Raw genomic sequence first — 24290 nt, forward strand, 5'->3', positions numbered from 1 at the left:
GACTGTATATGTACTGTATGTTCTGTGACTCAGTGTTGACAGTATTGACGATGCTTAGTTCAAACTGTGTTGTGACCTAAACTGTCCGACTGACCACGTCTGCAATGATTGTCAGATGATTTCATAAAAACATAAAGTTTCTTCGAGGGTTTTGTGTTTTTTGTTTGTTTGTGATATTATGATAAACTGAAAACGGGTGAATGGAAATAACAAATAATGCCATTGATGCTTTGCATTTCAAGTAACTTAAATGAGTGTACTGTACTGTATGTACTCTCTTTGATTTCAGTGATGAAGAAAAAGTTTCATGCTTTGTTGAATAAGAAAAATATACAACAGCCGACCTACTTTTACCGACAAAACAATCAAACAATTGATTCAATAACTAATTCAGTGACAAATTCAATAAGTCATCTAGTCCCTACTCCTGCTTTTCAAACCTACTGTCATGGCCAAGATACTTAAATTAATTTGACACAATTTATCACAGACGGTACATTTTACTTATGCCTTTTAAAATAGTAATGGCTTTCATCAAGTTTATACAACTTGACTGCAATGCCGTAAATATTGATTGAAGTATACGTTTTAGCGAGTCGAGCCAAGGATGATTCGCCATCAAGTCGTTGGCAAATTTCAAATAAACGAGGCTCCATAAACTTCTGAGACTGAAATAAATGAGCTTTAAAAAGTCAATCATTTAGCATGAAATAGCATCAATAAATGACATGTTGGGCCCTGTTTCATAAGTGGATGTGGTCACCTAGTTTGAACCCAGTGATCTTCTCATCAGCTGAATGAAAATAAATTATAATAAAAAAAAGCATTTAAATGTTTTAAAAAATACTACTTTTTGGACTGTGATTATTTCACCCTTGCTTGTAATATAAACAAAATACCAGCAGATGGCGCTCTGTGTACTATACCAGGCGTAGCTGACGCTAGTAACATCATTTTTCATTGTTTAGTTGAATTTAACATTAATCTAACGTGACCTAATATGGAAACTGTGCGACATGTATGTTCTAGGATCGATTCCCATATTAAAATATCTATATTTTATTAACATGTAATGTGTAGTTTGTGGAACAAAGAGGAAAGTATGGAAATCTAGTCTGTGATAATCTGCTGCTGCCCTCTGCTGTCCATGTCAAAGGTGATGTAATGAAAGAAAGAAAGAAATAAAGAAGTGCGATGTGTGTAATTGTTAATAAAAGTAAAAAGTTATAATTGTTTTATAAACTGTTTCCAACTTTTTTTTTTTAGTTTGTATTCTGTCAGTTTTCTCCCATTGGTAATAAATGGAGATAGCAGATGAAATGTTATCTGTTACAATAGTTAGATAATATACAGTAATACATGGTATTAGACCAGCACCCAATGTCAGGTTTATGCCAGGTATCTGCCCTAAATTAACAGCATTAGCAATTACATTTTTATTTTTTTTTAATACACCAGTATATTATTAGAAGCCCTTTAACCAAAATTATATTTTACAGCCAAAACATAATTATACATACGAACAAACAAAAAACAAAACAAAGCCCAGAAGAAATAGTAAAGCACATTATTTATTGATTAAGATGTCAAACTATAGTAATTTGAGTAGTAGTTTTAGCGGTTGAATGTTATGCTCAAATTTGGGAATTAAAATGTGAATTCACTTTGTTAGATAACATTTTTAGTCTTTAACAATATTTCGAAAATATCCTAATAGTTTTTCTCGTTTTTATGACACATATATATATTTTTTCAAGTCCTCTGTGAACATGTTTTTGTTGTTTATTTAAAAGTTACTCAGCAGAGCAGCAGGCGTTTCCGTCTCAGCTTTATGACGTTTAATAATTTCTGTTTACCAAGGAACTCCCACTAGCTTCGTTGAAGCAATTTATAACGAAAAACCACGCGTTTCTCCCCGTCAAACAGGTACGACAGCACTTCCTATCGTTAATACTCATCGTTTAGACTGACCGTGCACGAAAAGGACGCAACAGTTTCGCAAATTCGATGCTGAAATAGCGCCGCGGTGACCCCATGACAGCTTAGCTTGCGAGCTATCTCGCTAGCTAACGAGCGGCACGAGGTTAAAGATTGTGTTTAAACTGTTGCATTTGTGGATTAAGTGACACCTGCGGAGTAGAGTAATGGTGCTTTGACCACCGGCTATTCCTGTAAATGGACATATTTTGTCGTCGTGAGGTGCTGAACTCGTAGGTAACCCGTAGCAGCGTGTTTAAAGGGGAAGCTAATTCGGTGAGCACACGCCTGGTGACATGTTCAGGCTGTCAGTTCTGTGTCAAACTGAGCATCCGAGTAACAGTTTATCTCAGTAGCGCCGTCTGATATCATCTATTAAAACGTTATACGCGCCAACTATTGGTTTTATCATAGCGTGTTCTAATGATGGTGTTAATACGGTGTTCTCTCTTTTGCGGACTAATTATAAGACATGTTAGATGTCTCCACAGTGGCGTGCTCACTCATTTGGAAGGGCAGGGGAGCAACATTGAAAGGGCACCTACTGCGCACTGGTGTCGCTAGTATATCATTTCCTGTGTACAGGGACATTCTTTTCAGTACAGCATCACTTTCTATCACTGAGGTGGAGATTTTCTGTACAGGAAGGACACCCTTTGGGACACTGTCACCTAGGGGTAGTAGGGAACTTTATAACAGCACCCTTTTTGTTTGTAAGGGCACCCAGATAGGCATTCCTTTAGAAACAATCCAATTTGTAAATGTATGTTTTACTTCAGTCAGTAGGCCACTTCCTTATGTTTTTACCACCGTAGAGGGTACTTTAGCGTGTGTCTTGTGACTCCAGAGGGCATAGAAACGTATGTCTAACTCCATACTTTGTGTGTTAATGAGCTGTATTTCATGTTGTTTGGCTCCATAATTCCATTAACTGCAAGGCATTTAAGGCAATGTTCAACAACACCCATGAGTGGTCCTCCACCCTCTTCTTGTTCACTGTCTTGTAAAGACACTTGCTTATTTTTGTTTATACGGATTAAATAACCGCATTTGTTTGTTAAATGTCAGGAAAAAAAGGACCATCATAATTTACTGAAACCCAAATGATCATACTTGGTTTTTTAATGTTCAGTGAACATGAATTTTCTGTTGGTAAAGTTAAGTGTTCTGTTGTGTTGATTGTATGTACAATCAATTTGTTTTTGCATGATTTGTTATATGATCGGTTGGTTAAAGATTAGATTAACTACAAAACAAAAGAAAGAAGTAAAAATAATGATAATAATGCCTTTATTTATGCAGCGCTTTTCAAAACAAGTCACAAAGCAATTGCTGTAGAACTTGAAAGAGACGATAAGCAGCAGGGATCAATCGTTGTTAAAATGATTAAAGATAATAAACCTTTCAATAAGACGGACAGTAAAATCCATAAAAATGTTTTCAAGATTATAAATGTGACTGAAAGGAAAATAAAGTATATGCTTCCCCTGATCTCTGCCCACTGTCCACTGAGAGCTGAGAACAGGGAAGACCTGTAGGTTTAGACCATAGATATAGGCATATAGGAGGTCAGCCACAGTATGTATGCTCACTAATCCTATTCTTGAATCTTGATTATTCTAGTCTTGCTCTATTTCCACTAATGTGTTGCCTCTGACTTGTTATGTAGGCTGGGATCTTGGATGGAGTAAGTGTTGACCCCAGTGAGATGACTGACCAGGGCAACAACAACCAGAACATCTCCTGCAACCCCTTCGCCGCCCTCTTCAGCTCGCTGGCTGATGCTAAACAGTTTGCATCAGGCCAGAAACCCCAACGGCAGTCCGCCGAAGCACCACGTAAGCACAGTCGTCTGTTCCGTAACATGCATGCAGTATAGTTAAAAGCATTAGCATCTTATTTCTAGTTAATGTGGTCATATTAATATCTGACTTCTCAATGTCCATCTGGTTTCATGTTTGATGCCTGTATGTGTTGTTGTCACAGTGGAGGACTCTGGAGAGAGCCAGTCAGACTCAGATAACTCTGTGTCGGACAGCGTCGATGAAAATGACGACTCGGTGGCAGAGATCAGCCGCTCTTTCCGCTCCCGCCAGGAGCTGTGTGAACAGCTCAATGTCAATCACATGATCCAGCGGATATTTCTCATCACTCTGGACAACAGTAAGTATGAGATGAACAATGCCACTTTTTTGAACTCACATTTTTAAAACATTCTATTGACTTATTGTAGCTATAGAGTTTGTAGTTAACCTAGAGCAACTCAATTTGTCAGACAACATGATGTTTTGGTCTTTAAGGCAATCACAGAGCCATAAATTCATGGCTGTGACAGATGTGACAGACTGCACTGTGTTGCCCGACCTGACGAATCGTCATGACTGCTGTGATGACGTTAAGAAAAAGAGGGTGGTGGACCATAGAACCAGGCTAGACAACATAGTGTTATGACACTTGCTGTGTCCTTTGAAGAGAACTCAAGATGACTTCTTAATTTCTCTTTCAATTCACCACTTGTTTCTGTTCGTTACGTTTGTGCCCATGCAGAGTGTGCTGCACTCTCATTGGTCAATATCACTGATGTGATGGAACACACATGTTATTGAAGCCGTCCGCATTGGATGCTATCCATAATGGTTGGATTATGTAAATAGTTATCAGTGGTTACTGTTCAGCAGAGCTGGTAGTTGTTAATGATGAGACTGACATTTTATTATCCTGATAAGAGACGGTGATAACTCATAAAGTATATGACTTGTTTGTATCTATGTGTTCACAGAGCTAGTACTCACTTCCTCCTAGATGTACGATCATTTTTGTTGTGTGCTGTAACCATTACAGCCACCTGTCAGGTACCTTAACTAAATGAAAAGCAAAAAACCTAGTCGAGTAGAGCCGAGTAGTGCTAGAACCGTATAATGGAAAAACCCCAATAGTGATGGTGTGATGGTGCTGGTCTTGAAAATCAATTTGAAATTTCCAGTCAGTATTAAGTGACTCACCACCCTTTGAGACGGAACAAAGATCTTCTGAAGTCACACTGAGACTCGGCTGCATCCCTCGACTACGATGACTGCTCAAGGATGAGTCATAATTTTCCGGAAATGAAGAACTAAAAACAAACATCTGCTTTCATACAGCCGTTTTAATGAATTACATGTTGTGCATTTAATCCTCCTTTGTCTAAACTTATTCTAATATTGGTCTGTTGATTTGTTCATTAAAATTATTTTAATTTTGTCAAAGCTTCATGGGGTCTTATGTGCACTGCAGTCTAATTTTAATGATACTGGTTTTATTTTCAATCCTAGGTGATCCCGGTCTAAGAGGAGATAATGGGATGCCCCCTCGCTGTGTGTACCTGGAGGAGATGGCTGCAGATCTGGATGGACAGGACTGGTTGGATATGGACAACATAGAGCAGGTCAGATGTCACCACTCTTTTGTTGCCGTGTCTTGTTTCACCAACCTTCCAGCATAAACAAGTGCAGAACTCATCAGATGTAAGAAAGTGACCTATCTGGAAGTTGAAGGTATTGATTAAGAAATAGGTAAAGAATGTTTTTCACAATCTCAAAAAGATGCAACGTTTTTATCGCTTTATGTGAGTAACTTGTGGAAAGTTGTTTTTTTGTGTACTGATTTGTGTTTATGATCTTCTCCTCTGTCTCCAGGCCCTGTTTAATCGTCTGCTGCTGCTAGAGCCAGGAAACCACCTCATCTACATGACATCATGCAGCGTTGTAAACCTGTCTGCTGACCGCGATGCTGGAGAGAAATGTGCCATCCCTTATCTTTTTGCATGTTACCAAAGGGCTAAAGAAGAGGTGAAAGATTTATCACTGTAGATTTAGCACTTAAATGTAAACTTTTAAAATATTAAGCGTTCTGTGACTTTTTTCTGTGTACCAGGTGACAAAGGTACCAGAGAAGTTGCTGTCCTTTGCTGTTCGCTGTAAAAATCTTACAGTTTCAAACACGCGGACAGTTCTCCTCACCCCAGAGATCTATGTCAGCCAGAACATCTACGAGCAGCTTCTGGACCTGCTGTTGGAAGGTCTCAATGGAACACGTAGGTTCAGTTTTGGACTTGTTTAGGCTTTGACAGTTTCCTTTTGTGTGTTCCATCTTCCCCCTTTCTTTTATTTTTGTCTTCACATCTTCTCACTTTTGTGTTTTCAGAGCCAGAGGAGGTGATTGAGTTTGTGGAGGAGGTCATTGCTGGCATTCTTTCTGACCAGGAAGTCCGTACCTTCGAGGAGGTGATGGTACCGGTGTTTGATATCTTCCAGGGACGCATCAAAGACATGGACCTCTGCCAGCCTCTCCTCTACACCTACTTGGATGTACTCCTCTATTTCAGCCATCACAGAGACATTGCGAAGGTCAGGGGCCACAGAGATAGCATAAATATGACATCATCATCTTTAGCTCTATGTCAGGTGGGATTGGCTTCAGCTCCCCACGACGCTCATGTTGAGCATAAAGTGATAGAAAATGATTGACTGAATGGGAATTCGCAGTATAAAAGTATAAGAAGTATTATCTCCCTATAATGTCTTCCAAACATTTGTCTTTTTTGGTTTTCCAGGTGTTGATGGAATACATTCAGCCCAAAGACCCAGCCAATGGTTTGCAGTACCAGAAGAGCCTATTGGGGACAGTGTTGAATATCTCCTGCTTGTTAAGAACCCCAGGTGTGGTGGAGGGACACGGCTACTTCCTGAATCCCTCCCGCTCCAGTGCTCAAGAGACAAAGGTTCAGGAGGCTAACATCCATCAGGTAAACAGACTTCTTTTAGTTGTCATTTTAAATAAATCAATTAAAGTCATACAATACAATACAAAACTATAAATCCCTTTGTTGCAGTTCATGGGTCAGTTTCACGACAAGCTGCACCAGATCTTGAAAAACCTGCTCCAGCGATCTGGTGAGACGCGTCACCTTTTGCTCTCGTGGTTGGGCAACTGTCTGCAGGCAAATGCTGGCCGGGCAAAGATATGGGCCAATCAGATGCCAGAAATCTTCTTCCAGATGTACGGATCTGACGCATTCTTTTTAAACTTGGGGGCAACGCTGCTGAAACTGTGCCAGCCCTTCTGCAGGCCTCATTCGCCCAAACTGCTCACCTTCAACCCTACATACTGCGGCCTCAAAGAGCTGAGCGAAGACGAGAGGCGCAATCGCAACGTGCATGCAAGAGGTTAATATGAAAAGTTAGAATTTTATCATTTTAAAGGTCCACTCTGTAAGAATTAGTGACATCTAATGGTGGGGCTGCATAATGATATATACGAAGGAGTCTTCTACTCACCTCTCCCTTACCAAGTGTGTCAGAGAGCTATGGTTGAGAGGATTAAACTCTTCCACACTCTCAGCCATTTCCTTCTTGATCGTTGGATTTTATTAGGTTTCTGTTGGCAGAATCCTCTTTGTTTGCGTAATAAGCTTTTTCTTCAAAATGTGAAGCACACCTTCTGGCTGGTTTATTCTGTAAGGCTACTGTAGAAACATATAAAGTACATATAAAATGCTTATTCTAAGGCTATGAAAACCAAAGCATTTAGTGTATTTGGGTTGTGGCTCAGTGGAAGAGCGTGTTCTCCTTGAGCTGAAAGGTTGTGGGTTCGATTCCCAGCTCTGCTAGTCTACATAATCGATGTGTCCCAAAGAAAATGGCAACACTTAACCATAAGTTGTTCCTGAGCAAATGGGTGTGGGTTAAATCGATGGTGTGTTAGGCTGTGCATCGATTTGCTATTATGTGAGTGAATGGCAAAGCTGTAGTAAAAAGCAGCTTTGAGAGGTCAAGACTAGGAAAGCACTATATAAATATAGACCGTTAACATTTAATATCTGCCAATAAACCCTCCGAAATCTTACAAGCTGGACCTTTTGAATGAATCACCTTTAATATGCACAGCTTTGAGCATACTTGTGCTGCTTGTACAAGTAGGTTTGTAACAGTTTCACTGCATTTTCTTTGAGTAGCAAAGTTTGTCCTCAGCTAAATTACTCCTTACTGCTAATTCCAGGTCTCGAAAAGGAAACCTGTCTGATCCCCGTGCCCACTCAACAACTGGTGGAGTCTGCACAGTCCTACAGCCTTCTGACTGAAAACCTCATCTTTACACAACTTACCCTCCATCTAGGCTTCCACAGGTACACATGCCTATAAAGATGCACCAACATATTCCACTACCAAGTTAAAAGAGCATATCTAGACTTGTCTTTTAGCCACATAAAGAAATATGTTTTTTCTTGTGTTTGCACCAAATGGCAGAGTTAACACATAGTCGTTTGTGTGTGTGTGTGTGTGTGTGCAGACTGCATGAGCAGATGGTGAAGATGAACCAGTCTCTCCACCGGCTCCAGGTGACGTGGCAGGAGGCCCAGCGATCTGGCAACCCAATGTCGGAGCAGCTCCTGGAGCAGTTTGAGCGTCTGATGATTGTGTATCTGTCCACCAAAGCTGCCACCACACAGCCTGCCATGCTGCAATGCTGCCTTAACCTCCAAGCTTCCACTGCTGCTCTGTTGGTTCAGCTGGGTGTGGGGAACCAGGGGCCTGAACATGTAGCACTCAGTTTCCCCCTGCCCTCCCTGCAGAACACTATGCTCTGCTATGTACCAGGTAGGTCAGACCTCCCACAAAGACACAACCATTTGCTTTGATTTTTAGACTGACCCACTGGGATCAAAGAAGTCTGTGATTTTACCTCCTAAATTGGAGTATGTCCTATATTCTGTTGTGTTAACATATGCTGTTCTCTGCCTTAAAACAACTGAGAGAAAATCAAATCTCATCTTCCACAAGTCCTTTTTAGGTGTCAAATATGTTCTTTTAATATTTTAGTTTATAGATTGCCATAAACTTGTGTCAAGTGCATACTTTCATTTCAGTATTTGGACTTGATATTTAAACCACTAGGTTATACACAGCCAACACTATAAAATATTTAATGCTGCTGTAATTCATAGAACATTCATTTACTGATGTTGCACATTCCTGTACATAATATTTATAGTTAAAGATTGCCTTTGTATGTTTTTTTTTTGGCAGAATTTTTTGCAGAAAACATGGGAGATTTTTTCATCTTTCTACGACGATTTGCAGACGACGCTTTAGAGACGTCGACAGAAAATCTGGAGCAGATTCTTAACTTCATCACTGTATTCATGGGTAACGTGGAAAGGTATGTTACTCACCAACATAATCAGTTACCTAAAGGATGAATCCTGAGGGCTTATACATTGCAGTTATTTTTCTTCTTCTTTCTTTCTTTGGCTTCTTCTGTTACAAACAACTTTCTTCATGTCCTCCTTCACAACATCTATGAACCTTCGCTCTGGTATTCCTCTTTTTCTCCTAACCAGCAGCTCCGCGGACTTCAACATCCTTTCTCCAATATAATCTCTATCCATCCTCTGCATGTGACCAAACCAGCTCAACCTTGCCTCTCTTACTTAATTTCCAAATCGTTCAACCTGAGCTGTCCCTCAAATATGCTAATTTTTAAAAATCCTGTCCATCCTGGTCACTTCCAATGAAAATCTCAGCCTCCTCAGGTCTGCCACTTGTCTTTTAGACAGTGCCACTGTCTCCAAGTAACATCATAGCTTTCCCTTTCACATTTGCTCCTATCTTTCTGTCATACATCAACCCTGACCACTCGTATGGGAAACATATGGGCTTTTGCTTTTAAAGGTGGTAACACAAGCAATCTCATCAAACACAAAGCGTAAGTCCAAGTTCAGACCGAAAAATGCACAGTGTTTGACAGGTACTGTATGTTATGCTTGCAGGAATCCACAATATGTATGTAGGATGATTAAAGTATCATTAGATCACTAGATCGATGAGCAGTATTGGGGAAAAAATAGTTGTACCGTTAAAATCTTAATTAAATCAATCCCTAGTCACCCCCTCCACCCTGCAGTCACTCTCTTCTTTACCTCTCTTGTGCACTGTCCATTGCTTTGGATGGTTCATTAACTTTAACTACATCTACTCCTTGCATATTCACCATACCACCTGTATTCTGTCTCACTCCTACTAACCTTCATTCCTAATCTAATTTCCAAACGTTGCTCTAATCCCATCTGACCCCGTATATTCAACAGGATGAAGAACCCGTACTTGCGAGCAAAGCTCGCAGAGGTCTTGGAGGCGGTGATGCCACACATGGAGCCGGTGGCTCCTGGTGCTGTTCAGCCAATCGTCTTTCAGAGAGAGAGAGTCTTCTGTTCCTACAAATATGCACCTCAGTTGGCCGAGGCCCTCATCACTGTGTTTGTAGACATTGAATTCACAGGTAAAGCCCTTGTGTTCTCCACTCCAAATAAATCATTTGACCGTGCAACCGTTGCTGTCTCAAGTATGAACATTCAAAATGAGTAAAAAGGAAAGACTCATTTAAATTTAAAGAATACGTTTGGAACACATCATGTGACTGCAACTGTATTAAAGGTTGGACTGTGTGCATGCGTGTGCAACAAGGTAAAGAGAGAAGCTGGGTAAAGTGAACACCAATAGAAAGCGTTTGATTTGATCAAGTATTTCTCTCTTTTTTTGTTTTTCAGGTGACCCTCATCAGTTTGAACAGAAATTCAACTACAGAAGGCCCATGTATCCAATCCTCAAATACATGTGGGGAAAAGACAACTATAGAGAGAGTATCAAGGTAACAGGCAATCATCGTTAGTTAAAAGTTATTAACTTGTGACTGCGTGTATATAAATTATATATAAAACTTTCATTTGTTCCATAAATGTTTGTCCATTTATGTCCAAGACTATGTTATAATAATAGTTATACAGAATTTCAACTATGGCAGGATAAGAAAAACTATGTGTGAGCTTGTTTTGTGTTGGCTAAATGTTAAAAAATATTATTAAAATCAAGTTTCAAGTTATGAGTATAGTAGTTAAGGACAGGAAAGGTTAAGGACAGCAGTTCTATAATAGCCTTGCAGTGGACTATAAAATTTTATTCCTATGTCCACTTAAATAACCAAATATTTGTCAATAATGAATGAATAGAAGCACAGGGGACTTCCAGGTGATTATATGTCTGTATAATTACATTATTAACCACGTTGATCTCACATGTGCATGTTTGTTTTGTTTGATGGCTCTTGTTTCAGCATTTGGCTGACTATGCATCAGAGAACCTGGAGGCCATGAACCCCCCTCTGTTCCTCAGGTTTCTCAACTTACTGATGAATGATGCCATTTTCCTACTGGATGAGGCTATTCAGGTGAGCTCACAACAGACTGTGCTCACCATGCACTTTGTTCACATCAAGTTTTTAGCCCAAAATTGGTATGTTTTTATTATCTTATAGGATTTAAACTGTCTGTTTCATATGCTTTATTAGGAACATTTTCAAACATGATCTTTTTCTTACAGTACCTGAGTAAAATCAAGATTCTGCAGCTGGAGCGGGATCGAGGAGAGTGGGAAGGTTTGGCCCCCGATGCCCGACGAGAGAAGGAGTCTAGTCTGCAGATGTTTGGACAGTTGGGACGCTTCCATAACATCATGTCTAATGAAACCATCGGCACACTGGCCTTTCTCACCTCAGGTCAGCCAGAGAAGATTGAGACTTGTGACCCCTGTGTATTAATGAGTTATTGTCTTTTCTCATCTTTTCATCTTTTAATGATTTCCGCTTCAGATATCAAGGGGATCTTTGTGCACCCCTTCCTGGCTGAGAGGATCATCTCTATGCTGAACTACTTTCTTCAGCACCTGGTGGGTCCTAAGATGGGTGCCCTCAAAGTGAAGGACTTCAGTGAGTTCGACTTCAAGCCCCAGCAGCTTGTTAATGATATCTGCACCATTTACCTGCACCTGGGGTACGTCGTCATGCTCGTCTTTTTCAAAACAAATACATTGGAGAAATGTTAGGCTATCTTTACACGACAACGATCTGAACACAAACAGCAAAAGTGGCGTCGCGTTCCCACTTTTTATTTCGTGTTTAGACGAGCGTCTTTGGGTGGAAATCTGCATGCACACAGTGACGCAAAAGTGTGTGAAATTTGATGTAGTATGCATGCCAGGTGGCTAGGTGGCACTGTGAAGCACTGCCATACAACAACACCAGGAGCGCGCACATGCATTGAAACTTCCTTCTACTTCTCTCGAGTAGCGCGAAGTAGCCCACAGTCTAAAACCAAAACATTAACTCGGCTTAATTGCTGAAATGACTCCTGGATAGATATCAGAGCTGCATCAAAGCACCTTTAATGTCCAACTGATGGATATAATCCGACATGTTTGTTGTTGTTTGGCTGTACTGCATGGATCTGACGTCAAACGCGTATGGGAGGATAGCCAGCGTGAGCAGCTCAGAGCACACTTTTGCATTTTCAACCCAACGGTGGAGCGTATTTAAGATTTCCACTCTGGAGGGTGGGTTAATTTTTTTGCGTTTTTAAGCCCCAAAAACATTGTCGCCGTTTAAAGCATTGTCGTGTAAAGCCAGCCTAGAAAAAAAAAAAAAGAATAATAATAATTTGCAGTTTTTGTTTATATTTCTTCATAAATCAATAAATGTTTGTGTTTGTCTTTGGCAGTGATGAAGAGAATTTCTGTGCTACAGTCCCAAAGGATGGACGCTCCTACTCTCCTACTCTTTTTTCTCAGACAGTTCGGGTACTGAAGAAGATCAACAAACCTGGTGACATGATTGTAGCTTTTGCAAATCTTGCTGATAAAATAAAGGTATAACTGATTTTGAATGTCAACAAATACTTGTCTCTTGAAACTGTACTGGCATCTGAACTGTTATGTGTTTTAGTCCCATGCAGACAGACAGCAGCAGGAAGAGGAAACCTATTCAGATGCACCAGATGAGTTCTTGGACCCAATCATGTCCACGCTGATGCTGGATCCTGTTCTTCTCCCCTCTTCCAACGTAACAGTCGACCGCACAACTATAGCAAGGCATCTCCTCAGGTAAGTTACTTACTGCTAGGCCCTAGAATTCAGTCATAGTAGAAAAACTAGACACTTTTACACAAGTAATGAAATCTTAATTGTCTTAATTGCACAATTGAACCAGAGCAAAATATATTATATATAATATAATATAATATTAGCTTAATATTCAGGAGTCAAATGAGTAACCTTTCATTTATTTATGTCACCCTTGCAGTGACCAGACAGACCCTTTCAACCGCAGTCCTCTCACCATGGACCAGATCAGGCCAAACGAGGAGCTCAAACAGCAGATCTTACAGTGGCTGGATAAGCATAAGCAGGAGAGGCTGCAGCTGGGACCCAGTGGTTAGCCACGATCCCTCGCTGCTGTGGCTCAACACTGACTGCATCCTCGTTTTTTCTTTCCTGGCCCACATCTCACGTGATCCCTCTGCTTCTCGGGCTCATCCATGGCGTGATTTTTTTTAATCTGTGGATTTCTTCTCTGGTCTGACTAACATTGCGTTTGGCTTTTCAGGCAACCGTCGTCCTCGGTCGATTCCGTCTGTGTCAACAGTCCAGACTAGTTGTAGCACACCTGCTACTCGCAAAATCTCAAAACCCATGCACAGTAGCTGTTCAACTCCAGACATTAGTAGGGTGATCCAACGTCTGGTTCCTCTCCCCCCTGAATACTGTGTATTGATGATTATTATTGCAGTCAGAACTGTGGCCACATCATCAGTATCATTTCAACAGGACTTGTTGGATGTACTGAATAAAATCCCAACTGACCAGCTGGCCAAAAAATGATTTTATACTACAAGATATGAATTTTTGGGAACTCTTGGGGGCAGAAGTCATTTTGTTTTAACCATTTCACTTTCATAAAGATCACATCATGCACTGCCTTTCAAAACGGTTGAACATCCTGTATTCGAGCACTTTAGTCTAAAGTCTCAAGCAGCTTTGTAAATAGAATTATTTCAAACAAAGGCAAGTACAACTGAAGTGAACTGTGGATTTAATCTTTATCTGAACATGTTCATAACCTCCAGCACAATACTTTTGTGTGTATTTTGACATGTATATACGGGGTGGTTCAAATCTCTAAGAGCACCTGCCTTTAATTACACATCGAGTCTTAATAAATGTTTATTGTTGGACATAAGGATTGGAACATTTTTCAGCTGTTCTACAACAGTTAGACAGAAAATTAATAAAACTGCATTAAGAAAATGATAGAATACATATAAATGTTGGATTGTTGAGTGAGAGACATACATTTGAACAACTGTTATATGTGCCATTGAGGTTGACGTTAACATCCATTTAATAAAACAAAACATGACACCATATTCTTGAATAGTGAGAGGGAAACTGGTATTTTAGCCTAGAAGGTTCTAGCATGAATAACTGCACAAATCCTCAAACATAAATCAGAAGTGAAAAATAACTTCAAACCTTCATTTTGTATCCACATGCAGATACGTTATCTAAGTGTTTGTAAACTCGGATCATGGTGCTTTTTTTTTTTCCCCAACAAGATTAAAAATCTTTTGTTTCTTATGTATCATCTACTCATTTTTATGCAAACGTTTTTCCATTGATCGTGTCCAATGAAATCAGAACAAACGATGCAAGAATATTTGGTTGAATTATTTTTGACTGGCAGTGCATATGATGATGATTGTTGTTCTCCTTTGAATTGTCATCACCATATTACAAATGATGTTTTTCTCGAGTGAATGCTTGGTGTATTAACACGTGTGGACAAACGGCTGATCAACAGATTTGGTGCCTAAAACCAGGAGCCTTGCAGTACATGTCAGGCAAACTAACTGGTTTATTAGTCTTAGGAGACGAGGTAATGACGACTGTTTCTGTCAATCTGTGTGGGGGGTGTACTGTACTGGAACTGAGATTGGAAAAATTAGAAAAACGATAACTTGCTTTTGAAGTAGCTTTTTAATTCAAAATTACATTTGGTTGTTTAAAATGGCAAAGTGTGATTAGATGTAAATGAAGATGTGTTCGTTGGCATGCCCTTGTAGTCTATGTTGAATATCTACCACCTGGAGGATTATGCGAGTTAAATTATAATGCAATATTTCTTTTGTTTTTGTTTTAATTGTGATCATAAAATGTTTATTTTGGATGTACAGTATGATTATGGAATAAAACTAATGTGCTTTATTTAAGACGTTTATTTTCCTTTGAAGAATTGTGACAAACTTCATTCCCTTGCATTATATACTTGCAGAACAGTAAACATAAACAACATAAACAGTTTTTTAACATTTCTTTCTGGGGATGTCGACCCTTTTCTCCATCATTTGACCATGAAAAGATTTTCAACTTTCCTTGTTTTTCTTAATGAACTCCAGCTATTAGATTTGCAGCACATGAAGTGGTTTCTTCTATAATTCGCTGTTTATTTAATCACAAATAATCACAATCTTTTTTTATTTTAATTAGAACTAAAGCCAGAGTACCTGGAGAGAACCCATGCACACAGGAACCAAACTAGTGTCCTTGCTGTGAGACACTAATGTCGGCCACTATTAGCTCCACAGAATAAAGATAAATAAACTTTTGCATATTGGGTTATCCAATCAACTCTCTTACAGGGAAAGTTAAAACTATGTGTTATAAACGTTTAAAGTCGATCTAAATCATATATATATATATATATATATATATATATATATATATATATATATATATATATATATATATATATATATATATTTAAAAAATAAATGTAATTAATTAAAGGTCCAGTATCTGGGGATGAGCGACATCTTCAATTTCCAGGCTATGGTGGAAACATGGCAGCACAAGTTGTGGCAGTCTCCAGGACCCTCATCTAAAGTATGTATGAACCCATTTTTATTATTTAAAAGCAATTATACACTTGTATAAACACACCAAAGGGTGTAGTATATCATATTTATGAAACCCTCCCTCCTTCAATTAACTAATTAACTGATTATGTGAGTGTTACACATTGATTTGTTTTTCCATACTTTTCATTCTGCAAGGTGTATATTGCAAACTGTATGTGTGCTTATTCACACATACATGCATGTGTATGAATAAACACGATTTTTGTGGCACTATATGTAACAAAAAGCAATAAAAAGTTGTTCACAAAAAAACCCTTCTGACTAAATTGTTATAGAAAAATCCATTGTGAGCTAACGGTCCTGCGTTTTCTTGCGATTCAAGTGCGGAGCTCCTTTCCCGGGCAAAGCCCCTGAGCCTGATTTGGATTCAGCCATGCAGTGCCTGAATGGAGCCGCTAAGAAAATGCATTGTCGGGGGTTTCTTCGGTTCCGCCCCGAAACATGCATAACGAAGTGTCGGCCAGTGAGAGCAGAGCGCTGTGGTGGAGGTTGTTTATGTGGAGTGCTGGGTTAGGGTTCCGCCCACCGAGGTATCTGTGAGCGCAGGGTAGACAGACACAGGCAGAGAGTGTAAAATGGCGCACAGCTGTCGGTGGCGGTTCCCCGCTCGGCCCGGAGGGAGCAGCAACTCCGGTACCGGGAGGAGAGCGGGCCGAATTAGGGTTACTGCCTCTCTGTGGAGTATCTCCGGAGCCCACCCCAACGCAGCTGGACTCGGACCCGGGTTTGATGCTGCACTACAGGTCTCTTCGGTTATCGGGAGCAACCTGCAGAAATTTCGGGATGTTTTGGGGGAATCGAGCGACTCGAGCAGCGGGGAGGTAAGCACAAGATACGACCGGACGATGGGTAGCCCGATGGTAGCTTCGGTTGTTCCGCTTCGTGAGCGGATTCACTCGGAGAGCTGCTTCTTTCGCGTCCCAGGTGAAGAGCTAACGGTTACTCTTTGCCCAAAACCATGACCATCTTCTCCTCTCAGTGGGGCTGTGAGCAAACTTGTCATTGCCAGCAGTTAACTTAGAGTTGGACGTGCGGCCTTAAAACTCTGCTGAAACCTACTATTATACATTAACTTAACACTACAAACAACACGAATACCAGGTGCTCACCAGGACTGTGATTTCAGCGGCTCTTCGAAACAGAAAGTTTCCTCCTCAGTGGCGTGTGTTTTGGGGGGACATGCTACATCCATCCATCCATCCACTCAGTATAGATGCTCTGGTGCTAATTTTAGTCCGCTAACGGGACCAAAACACTGCAACGAGACGCTGGGGCTTACGGGAAAGAAAACATACAGGAAAGTTAGCTCATAGTTGCTAAATGTGTAACTATGCCGTTCTAACTGGCTTACTCGGTAGCTACTTGACATTAGCTTTAACGTGAACCCACAATATTGCTTGTCACATCAACACTCAGTGGAAGTTATCGTCCCATAAAAGTGTTCGTGTTGTTATTCTACAGTAACGCAGTGTTTACACACCCGTGCTCGTTACAACCGCGTTTGCCGTAGGTGAAACAGCCCCGGGACCTTCAAGGTAGCATAGCGTGTAAGTGTGTTTGAAAACAAGACATGTCTGTCAACTTGAAGGAGGCGAGAGTACACAATTGTGGTTTGTAACTAGCCGATGTTGAACTTAGCTTGCATCTGAAGGGTCTCCCAGGATAAATGGGCTGCTTAGCACGGACCTCGCCTGCACCCAGTGTTATATTAGGCCGCAAATGTGAGTTAAATAGTATGTACACCAAGAGATCAAGGGCTTTTTCTGTTTGCAAGGAGGTGTCATCCTTTCAGCGAGGCTAGGCTAACGTAGCTCATTGGTTAGCTCACATGCTAGCAGTCTACAGCTAAAACTACACCATTATCCCTGCCCGACGCGAGCCTTGTTAAAGTTGCAGGATTACGCAGGAGGTTACCATGTTTACCTCCCACCAACCACACACCATATCGGGTAAAAGTTATGTAGCTGGAGTTGGTGGAGCACATACATAATAGTAATGTATTTCAGTGGCAAGCTAGGGCAGCTACCATGCTACACATTACGCCACGCTAGCCACTGGGGCTATTGCTGATGCATAGGAAAATGGGAGGTGGACATGTTTTCCCCCTTCTCTACACAGCCACTACGTAGCTAGTATTAAAATAATATCGCGTTTATAACGCTCGGGGATGACGGTCGGTGCACAGCCACGCGTCAGAACCAGCTGCGTCTAAATGCAGATAAAAAAACCCACATCTGTGGGCTTTTGGTTTGTGAATTTGCCTGGTTTTATTGGAGAAGCGAGACTCTGTAGTGTGACAGTAGCGCATGTAGGGCTGGCTACAATAACAACGAGCCCCTTCTTGACTGAGCGTGTGATGTGGGGGTGTGTTCGCTTTAGCGAACTACCATCTTCCTTCTCCATGATGAGCAGCATGCGTTCATTGCAGAGTGGGAGTAGACTGTGTTTACCACCAGCTCCTTTGCCTCTGGGCTTATTTGTTTTTAAAAGCACAGCAGTCTTTACATACATAGTACTTTGGCATTTTGCTATCTTTTTTTTTTTTTTTGCTAATTCATTTTAAACTTGAAATACGCTGCAATTTCTGCAAAACCTAATCCTTTAAATGGGTAAATCAGCCATTTCCAAGAGGCACCATCTACTCAATTTGATATTTCATTATTTATTAGGGCACAGAATGAAGCGGCAGGAGTAGCACCCATGTGGTTTTCTTCCACTGAATCCCATCTGCTTCAAGGTTTGATTGAGAGGCTCCTCTGCACACCTTGGCTGTAATTAATGGTTATTTGAGTTACTGTTGCCCTTCTGTCATTTTGAACCACTTTAACCATTCTCATCTGATCTCTGGCACCAAAAATCAACCCACAGAACAGCTGCGCACTGGATCATTTTTTGGATCGTATTCTGTTAACCCCAAAGATGGCAATAACGCCATCCTTATTACACACTACTGTTGTGAAAGGCGGGGGACACCCTGGACAGGTCGCCAGTCCATCGCAGGGCCAACATGCAGAGAAAAACAACCATTCATTCTCAAAATCACTGTGTGCAAATACAAGTTACTTATTCAACAGGTGTACTGTACAAAGTGGCCTGCGAGGGTATGTTCTTTTTTTATGCACAGGTGTACAGCAGAATCAAATCTGCAACTTTATTTTGGCAACCCCCCAAAAATCTCCCATGACTCATCTGTGGGTTTTGATCTAGTCTCTAGGAATGACTGATACCAGCCAAGGATATGCAAGAGATGAGAAAATCTCCTCAGTCAAACCAGGTCTGGAACATCTTTTTACAGGAATTGCGATTGCGATATGATTAGCGATATCAGAGGGAATGGTAATTTAATTGTTAACATCATTGTTTTCATCATCATCATCATCATCATCATCATCATCTGAAAAACATATATTTGCAGATCTGTGAGAAATGAAGATGCTCTCTTCAGTCTTTAGAATAAGATGTCTATAGATCAAGACAGCACCTTTTGGCTTTAACAAATATTGTGCCTCCTGCGATTTGAAAGTTGCAGTAGGCTGTATTGCGATTTCGATATCATTTTGATTAATTGTTCAGCTCTATTCTACAGTATATATATTGACATGTGTATCAGCGCATCTGATTTCACATAGAACTTGAAGGGTAATAAATAAATGCTGTAATAGGAAAAACAAATCTTTCTCTTTTCTAATGTCAAGTCAAAAATAAAATAAGCCTTTGCCTACATACTGAAAATATTTAAAAGTCCAGTGTATTACAAGAAGGGTATATAGGCAGACTTTGAATATACAGTACTGCTACCCAGAGTAATGTTTATTTAAGTATATAATGGCTTTAAAATAACAAAGTTATGGTTGTTGTAGCTTTAGAATAAGCCTCTTAAATGTACTTAAGGGCCTTGCTTTATCTTGTGTTGCCATGGTTCCATCACAGCGAACAAACCTTTGTATTTTGAAGCAGAAGCTTACAAGTCAAGGGAAAGAACTGCATCTCAGGTGCAAAGGTCATGTGTCCAAACATAACCACCATATCTGCCTGGTTTGCATTGGTAATGACGCATATGTACGATGTTTGTAGCCTGGCTTTCAGACACGAAGACAGGAAAAATGGAGGTGCATCACTGCCGTGTCAAATTGCGGTGTGCAAGAAAAACTCAGTGATGAAGGAGACAGAAACATCAACGATGATCTCATGGCTGAATTTGGTTTTGCAGTCAGTGAAAGCTTCTGTACGTCCATCACCAGCTTTGTAGTTGTCATTGTGTGACCCTCTTAGAGCAACGCGAAAGACTTCCAATTTGAGCAGCCAGAGCATCCGGACTGAGACCCAAAAGTTTATAAACCAATCTGGATAAAATCTAAATCTGAACTGAATCTGAAAGTCTGATCAAGGCTTAAGACAACAGTTTCTCTTTCCTTTAAAGTGGAACTAAGCAGGATTTTTACGCTAATTTGACAGCTTCAGAGTCATTGTGATGGTTAAATGGCTTGTTGCAGAGGAGATTGGTAGCTGCCTCAACTCCTACCCGAGATTAGGGGCGCCGACCCGGATTCCACAGAATCAGGAGGTCTCGTGAGAAGCACACATTGCTTCATGGCACTGCTCACACACACACACCCTAGCCAGGTACTGTTTGTAAGATCGCATCAGTGGTGAGTTTGGTAGGCAATGGGTGGATGTTTTACGATGGTGTCATAAAATGTTTTACTCGACGCGATTTAAAGGCGAAAAAGCGACCCTGGACCAAGATATCCACTAGTAAGCTAAATTGTGTGTGCTCTCTATCAACCCCCTTTGTGATAGACTGATTGTAGTTGTGGCTAAAACAGTATTTGCAGTCTGTAGAGGCAGAGTGGATCATAAATGCCATTGCAGCTTCAATCATAAAATTACTGTTGACGTGGCATAGTTATAGCGATGTGTAATTGTGTGTTAAATCAAAGCTTATGGTATTCATGTGCAACGTCATCCTAATAAACAGTGTCATAATTATTATGCAAGAATCCAGTCTTCCACCACTCCATTGAATGAACGAATAGATTACACTGTTAGAAAATGTGTGGTGACAGATCGGACAATTATATTCCCATGGAACCTGATGCCTATGGAAGATGTGGACACGGCCTGGTGATTAAATAGAGAAGTAGTGTAGTGCCTGTCTGGCCAGAACGGGGCAGGATTGTTCAGTCTCACTGTAGCCTGCTGAGCTTACAGGGTGACCCTGAACAGAGAGCCAGCCTGACACTTGGTCTCCCCTCCTTCCTCCATCCATCCAAGCAGAAAAAACCCAAATCCACTTCAAACACACAACGCTGTCTGAGAGGCAGAGCAACTTTTCTTCTGACAGCTGCCACTTTGGAATGGATTACTAAGCCTATTGGGGTGCCTCAAAAGGGTGCTTGTCAGCCGTTGCTGTCCTAATGAAGGCATTTATGTGTGTAGGAAATTCATTTTCATGATCCGGCCATGTTGTCGTTGCTTGTTTTTTGCTGCGTGTAGTCCAATTTAACATCACTTTTAAGTGTGTGTGAGTTTATCACCCCCACATCCTCAACCTCCTTAATTGTCTAGGTACTTTGGCATCACTTTGCATCACTTTCCTATATGTTTTTTTTTTTATTTATAATCATAACATGTGCAGCCGGATAGCTGTATTTAACTAAAAGTATCTTTGCCTCACTGGCTTGAGAGAGAAATGGTGTGTTTGAGCAGAAGGGGTTTCAGTCCAGCAGGTGTTTGGCCTATTTATATCGAAGACGACCCCCCCCCCCCACCTGCTTACCCATCCCAGAGACAGCGTGTGGATTGGAGCAGGAAGCTTTGTGTCTGCTTTTATTCTAGTTCTCACAAAGTGCAGGCGGTTGAAAGAGCACAGGCAGGGATATCAAAGGGTGTGGGGGCGACACCCCTCCTCCCAATGGGACATCGCTGGGAGGAGAATTAGTCACAGACCCTCCCATCCATGGCTTTATAGTGCTACAGCAGGCGGGCAAGGAGCTTTCACCCCTGCTTTAGGAGTTGCTTGACTGGGAGAAAGGCGGCAATTGTGTCATCCTTCTGACTCTTTGTGTGTGTGTGTCTGTTGTGGAAGGCCTGTCCCCCAGACTTTATGTCCCTTATTGCACTCAGAATGTAGGCATGCCTTCTTTGTCTTTATTTTGATTAGGACTTCAATCCGTGTTGCCTGTTTGGGTGGGTAGGGGGTTTGTGTGTGTGTGTGTGTGTGTGTGTGTGTGTGGCTGTGGGTGCTTGCCAGTGTGTGTGTGTGTGTGTGTTTGTGTATATCCTAGCAGTAAGTGAGACACCATGCACACATGCCAATCAGTCTGTTTGTCTTTGTCCACTGACTGTTATTAAGCGGGCCTCCTTCTGTGTGAGGTGTAGGCAGAGGGGGCATCCTTCCTCGGAAATTGTTTGTTTTGGTTGGTGTTGCTGTCGAGCAGATGTGAAACAGTTGCACTTAGTGTTTGGACACTTGAAAAAACAAATGTCCACCTTTTGCTTGGGGCTGTCGGGTGGGGGGTCACAAAGCAGTACCACCACCATCAGGATGTAATCCTAAAGAATGGATCTTATACTGTAACATTCATTCATTCATTACTCTTATTCTCTGCTTGAATAATCAATAGTAGTCCTTGGCACAGTTCTTAGATATCCTTTATGGCCTTTTTGGAGAGATGTGTCATCAGAGGGCTATATAGGCGTATGAGCTCATCACCAGTTTTTCTTTTTCCAGGAAGGGATGATGCATTACATCTGTACCGTAAATCTAAAGATCCAGAGCTCCATGGGTTCTGTTTTTTTTTCTTTACTTATATAAGAATAGTATGGAGGAATGTCTGAAGATGATTGACACCGTCATGACCTAACAATTTAAAGTCCCTGTAAAGTGAAAAAATATATCTTCCGATTTTGTCTCCCCACATTAAAATGTGTTAATAACCACCTTACCAAAGTGTTTACATATTAGCTCTGAGATGCTGGGGGGTGTGTCAACTGTAGCCGCCGCACACTCCTTTTGGTCCTCTCCTATAGCCGTTTGTCAGTTTTTGTGCAGAATATAAATGTATACGCACCTGCATTAAACTCCCTGCTCAACAAACATGTAGAGAATGTAGAGAAGACATTAACCTGCTTTGTCTACTGGGAGTTCTGTTCTCTCCTCCTAACTGCCACACACACATTATGGTCTACTTCTTAACGTAGAACCCAGAGTCTGCAAACATTATTGTTCATCAGTGTTTGTACTTAATATAAATGTAAATATTCTGGTATCCAACCAGTTGATTAACAAACAAGTGACATTTTCTCTTATATAATCGCAGTTTACCGTCATATTATGTACGCAAACACACAGCTGGTTGAGCTACAGTCGTCTTCCTCTTTATCAGCGGTCTGCTCTTTTGCTATTCTTCTATACTTCATAACCTAGGAATTATAAATAAAGTGGCAGAGCCTTTTGTGTCTGTGTTTTTACATTGAGCTAAGACACATTTTCAGGACAAAGACATCTCAGCTAACAAACAAAAGGCAGAAGTGGAGCAGGTGCAGTTGCTCACAATTGAATGTTTTTTTTAAGTTTTGAGTTAAGCTTGCGATGGCTCTTGTGTGTCATGGAGCCATGTTGGAGTAGGGGTGGGGGAAAAAATCGATTCACTTAGGAATCCCGATTCTGATCATCCAAGATTCTGAATCGATTCATAAACTTCAAAATTGATTTTTTTTAAAGTTTCTATTTTGAAAAACCACAGAAAACACCAGTTTGTGTTATTTGTGTACAGTTTATTTTTGTAACTTTTGGGAGAAAAAGGCAGCTAGCCTAAGCTTTTATTTATGCAAGTTATTTTTTTGTACAGTAAGTAAGTTTTTATTTGTTTTGAATGAATAAATGTTAACTTTTGTCTTAAGTTTACCTTTGTTTGATCGCATTATCACATTATCTTATACAAAGTGTATTGTTTTGATGCCATAATTTGCCTTAACACACTATGCATTGTATCAATTTTTGAATCGAGAATCGATTTTGAATCGAATCAAATTGTGAGCCAACCAAAGATTTACGTCCCTACTTTTAAGATTTGATTTTTGATTTGATCTTAATTATTTGCTCCACAGATGTAACATCTTTAAAAGTAAATCTCTCCTGACTTGAATTGCAGCTAATTTCTTTTTGTATTACTTATAGTCAACGTCAAATATATTGCTCCAATTGCCTATAATTCCTTGTAGGATAGTAAACTATCATGGAACTTCTGATTACATCTTTAGCTGCAATCTTTTTTGGTTCGGGAGAATTGTGATTATGGATAAATCATTGCTTCATCAATCAAGGATTTCTCTACATTAAAAACCTTCCCAGGAAACTGGTCCCCAATCTGCAGCCCATCATCATGAGTTAGTGTTGTTTCTCCTAAATGCTGTTTTGAAAGACTGTAAAAGAGACCCATGAGCTCTCTCAGTGTGAGAGGTTTATCTT

At 40.5% G+C, this 24290-nt stretch overlaps 2 protein-coding genes across 2 annotated transcripts in view; both read left to right on the top strand.

The window, feature by feature from the left end:
* Positions 1–1862: 1862 nt before the first annotated feature.
* ube4a (ubiquitination factor E4A) lies at positions 1863–15073 on the top strand. Its single transcript, XM_083886094.1, has 20 exons — positions 1863–1926; positions 3647–3815; positions 3964–4140; positions 5289–5401; positions 5652–5804; positions 5890–6049; positions 6160–6362; positions 6569–6760; positions 6848–7181; positions 8014–8140; positions 8305–8612; positions 9042–9174; positions 10103–10293; positions 10562–10662; positions 11125–11238; positions 11391–11565; positions 11659–11839; positions 12563–12710; positions 12787–12944; positions 13144–15073. Exons 2-20 carry the CDS (start codon positions 3686–3688, stop codon positions 13277–13279), a joined length of 3234 nt encoding a protein of 1077 aa, XP_083742220.1. The 5' UTR covers positions 1863–1926; positions 3647–3685; the 3' UTR covers positions 13280–15073.
* A 1239-nt stretch (positions 15074–16312) lies between these two features.
* The window catches only part of kmt2a (lysine (K)-specific methyltransferase 2A), a gene marked incomplete at its 5' end in the record, with an annotated part of 34834 nt that continues 26856 nt past the window's right edge, over positions 16313–24290 (top strand). The window contains 3 exon segments of the mRNA XM_083886769.1: positions 16313–16353; positions 16355–16385; positions 16387–16638. Coding sequence (XP_083742895.1) covers positions 16313–16353; positions 16355–16385; positions 16387–16638 — 324 coding nt within the window.

Source organism: Microchirus variegatus, assembly GCF_963457635.1.
Source record: "Microchirus variegatus genome assembly, chromosome: 3".
Lineage (NCBI taxonomy): Eukaryota > Metazoa > Chordata > Actinopteri > Pleuronectiformes > Soleidae > Microchirus > Microchirus variegatus.

What these genes read in the sequence shown, in the direction of transcription:
- ube4a (XM_083886094.1), top strand. Translation starts at nt 3,686, where the DNA reads ATGACTGACCAGGGCAACAACAACCAGAACATCTCCTGCAACCCCTTC. An exon ending in TATGCTCTGCTATGTACCAG is followed by an intron (nt 8,613 to 9,041) that starts GTAGGTCAGACC and finishes TTTTTTTGGCAG; the next exon opens with AATTTTTTGCAGAAAACATG. An exon ending in ACTGGCCTTTCTCACCTCAG is followed by an intron (nt 11,566 to 11,658) that starts GTCAGCCAGAGA and finishes TTTCCGCTTCAG; the next exon opens with ATATCAAGGGGATCTTTGTG.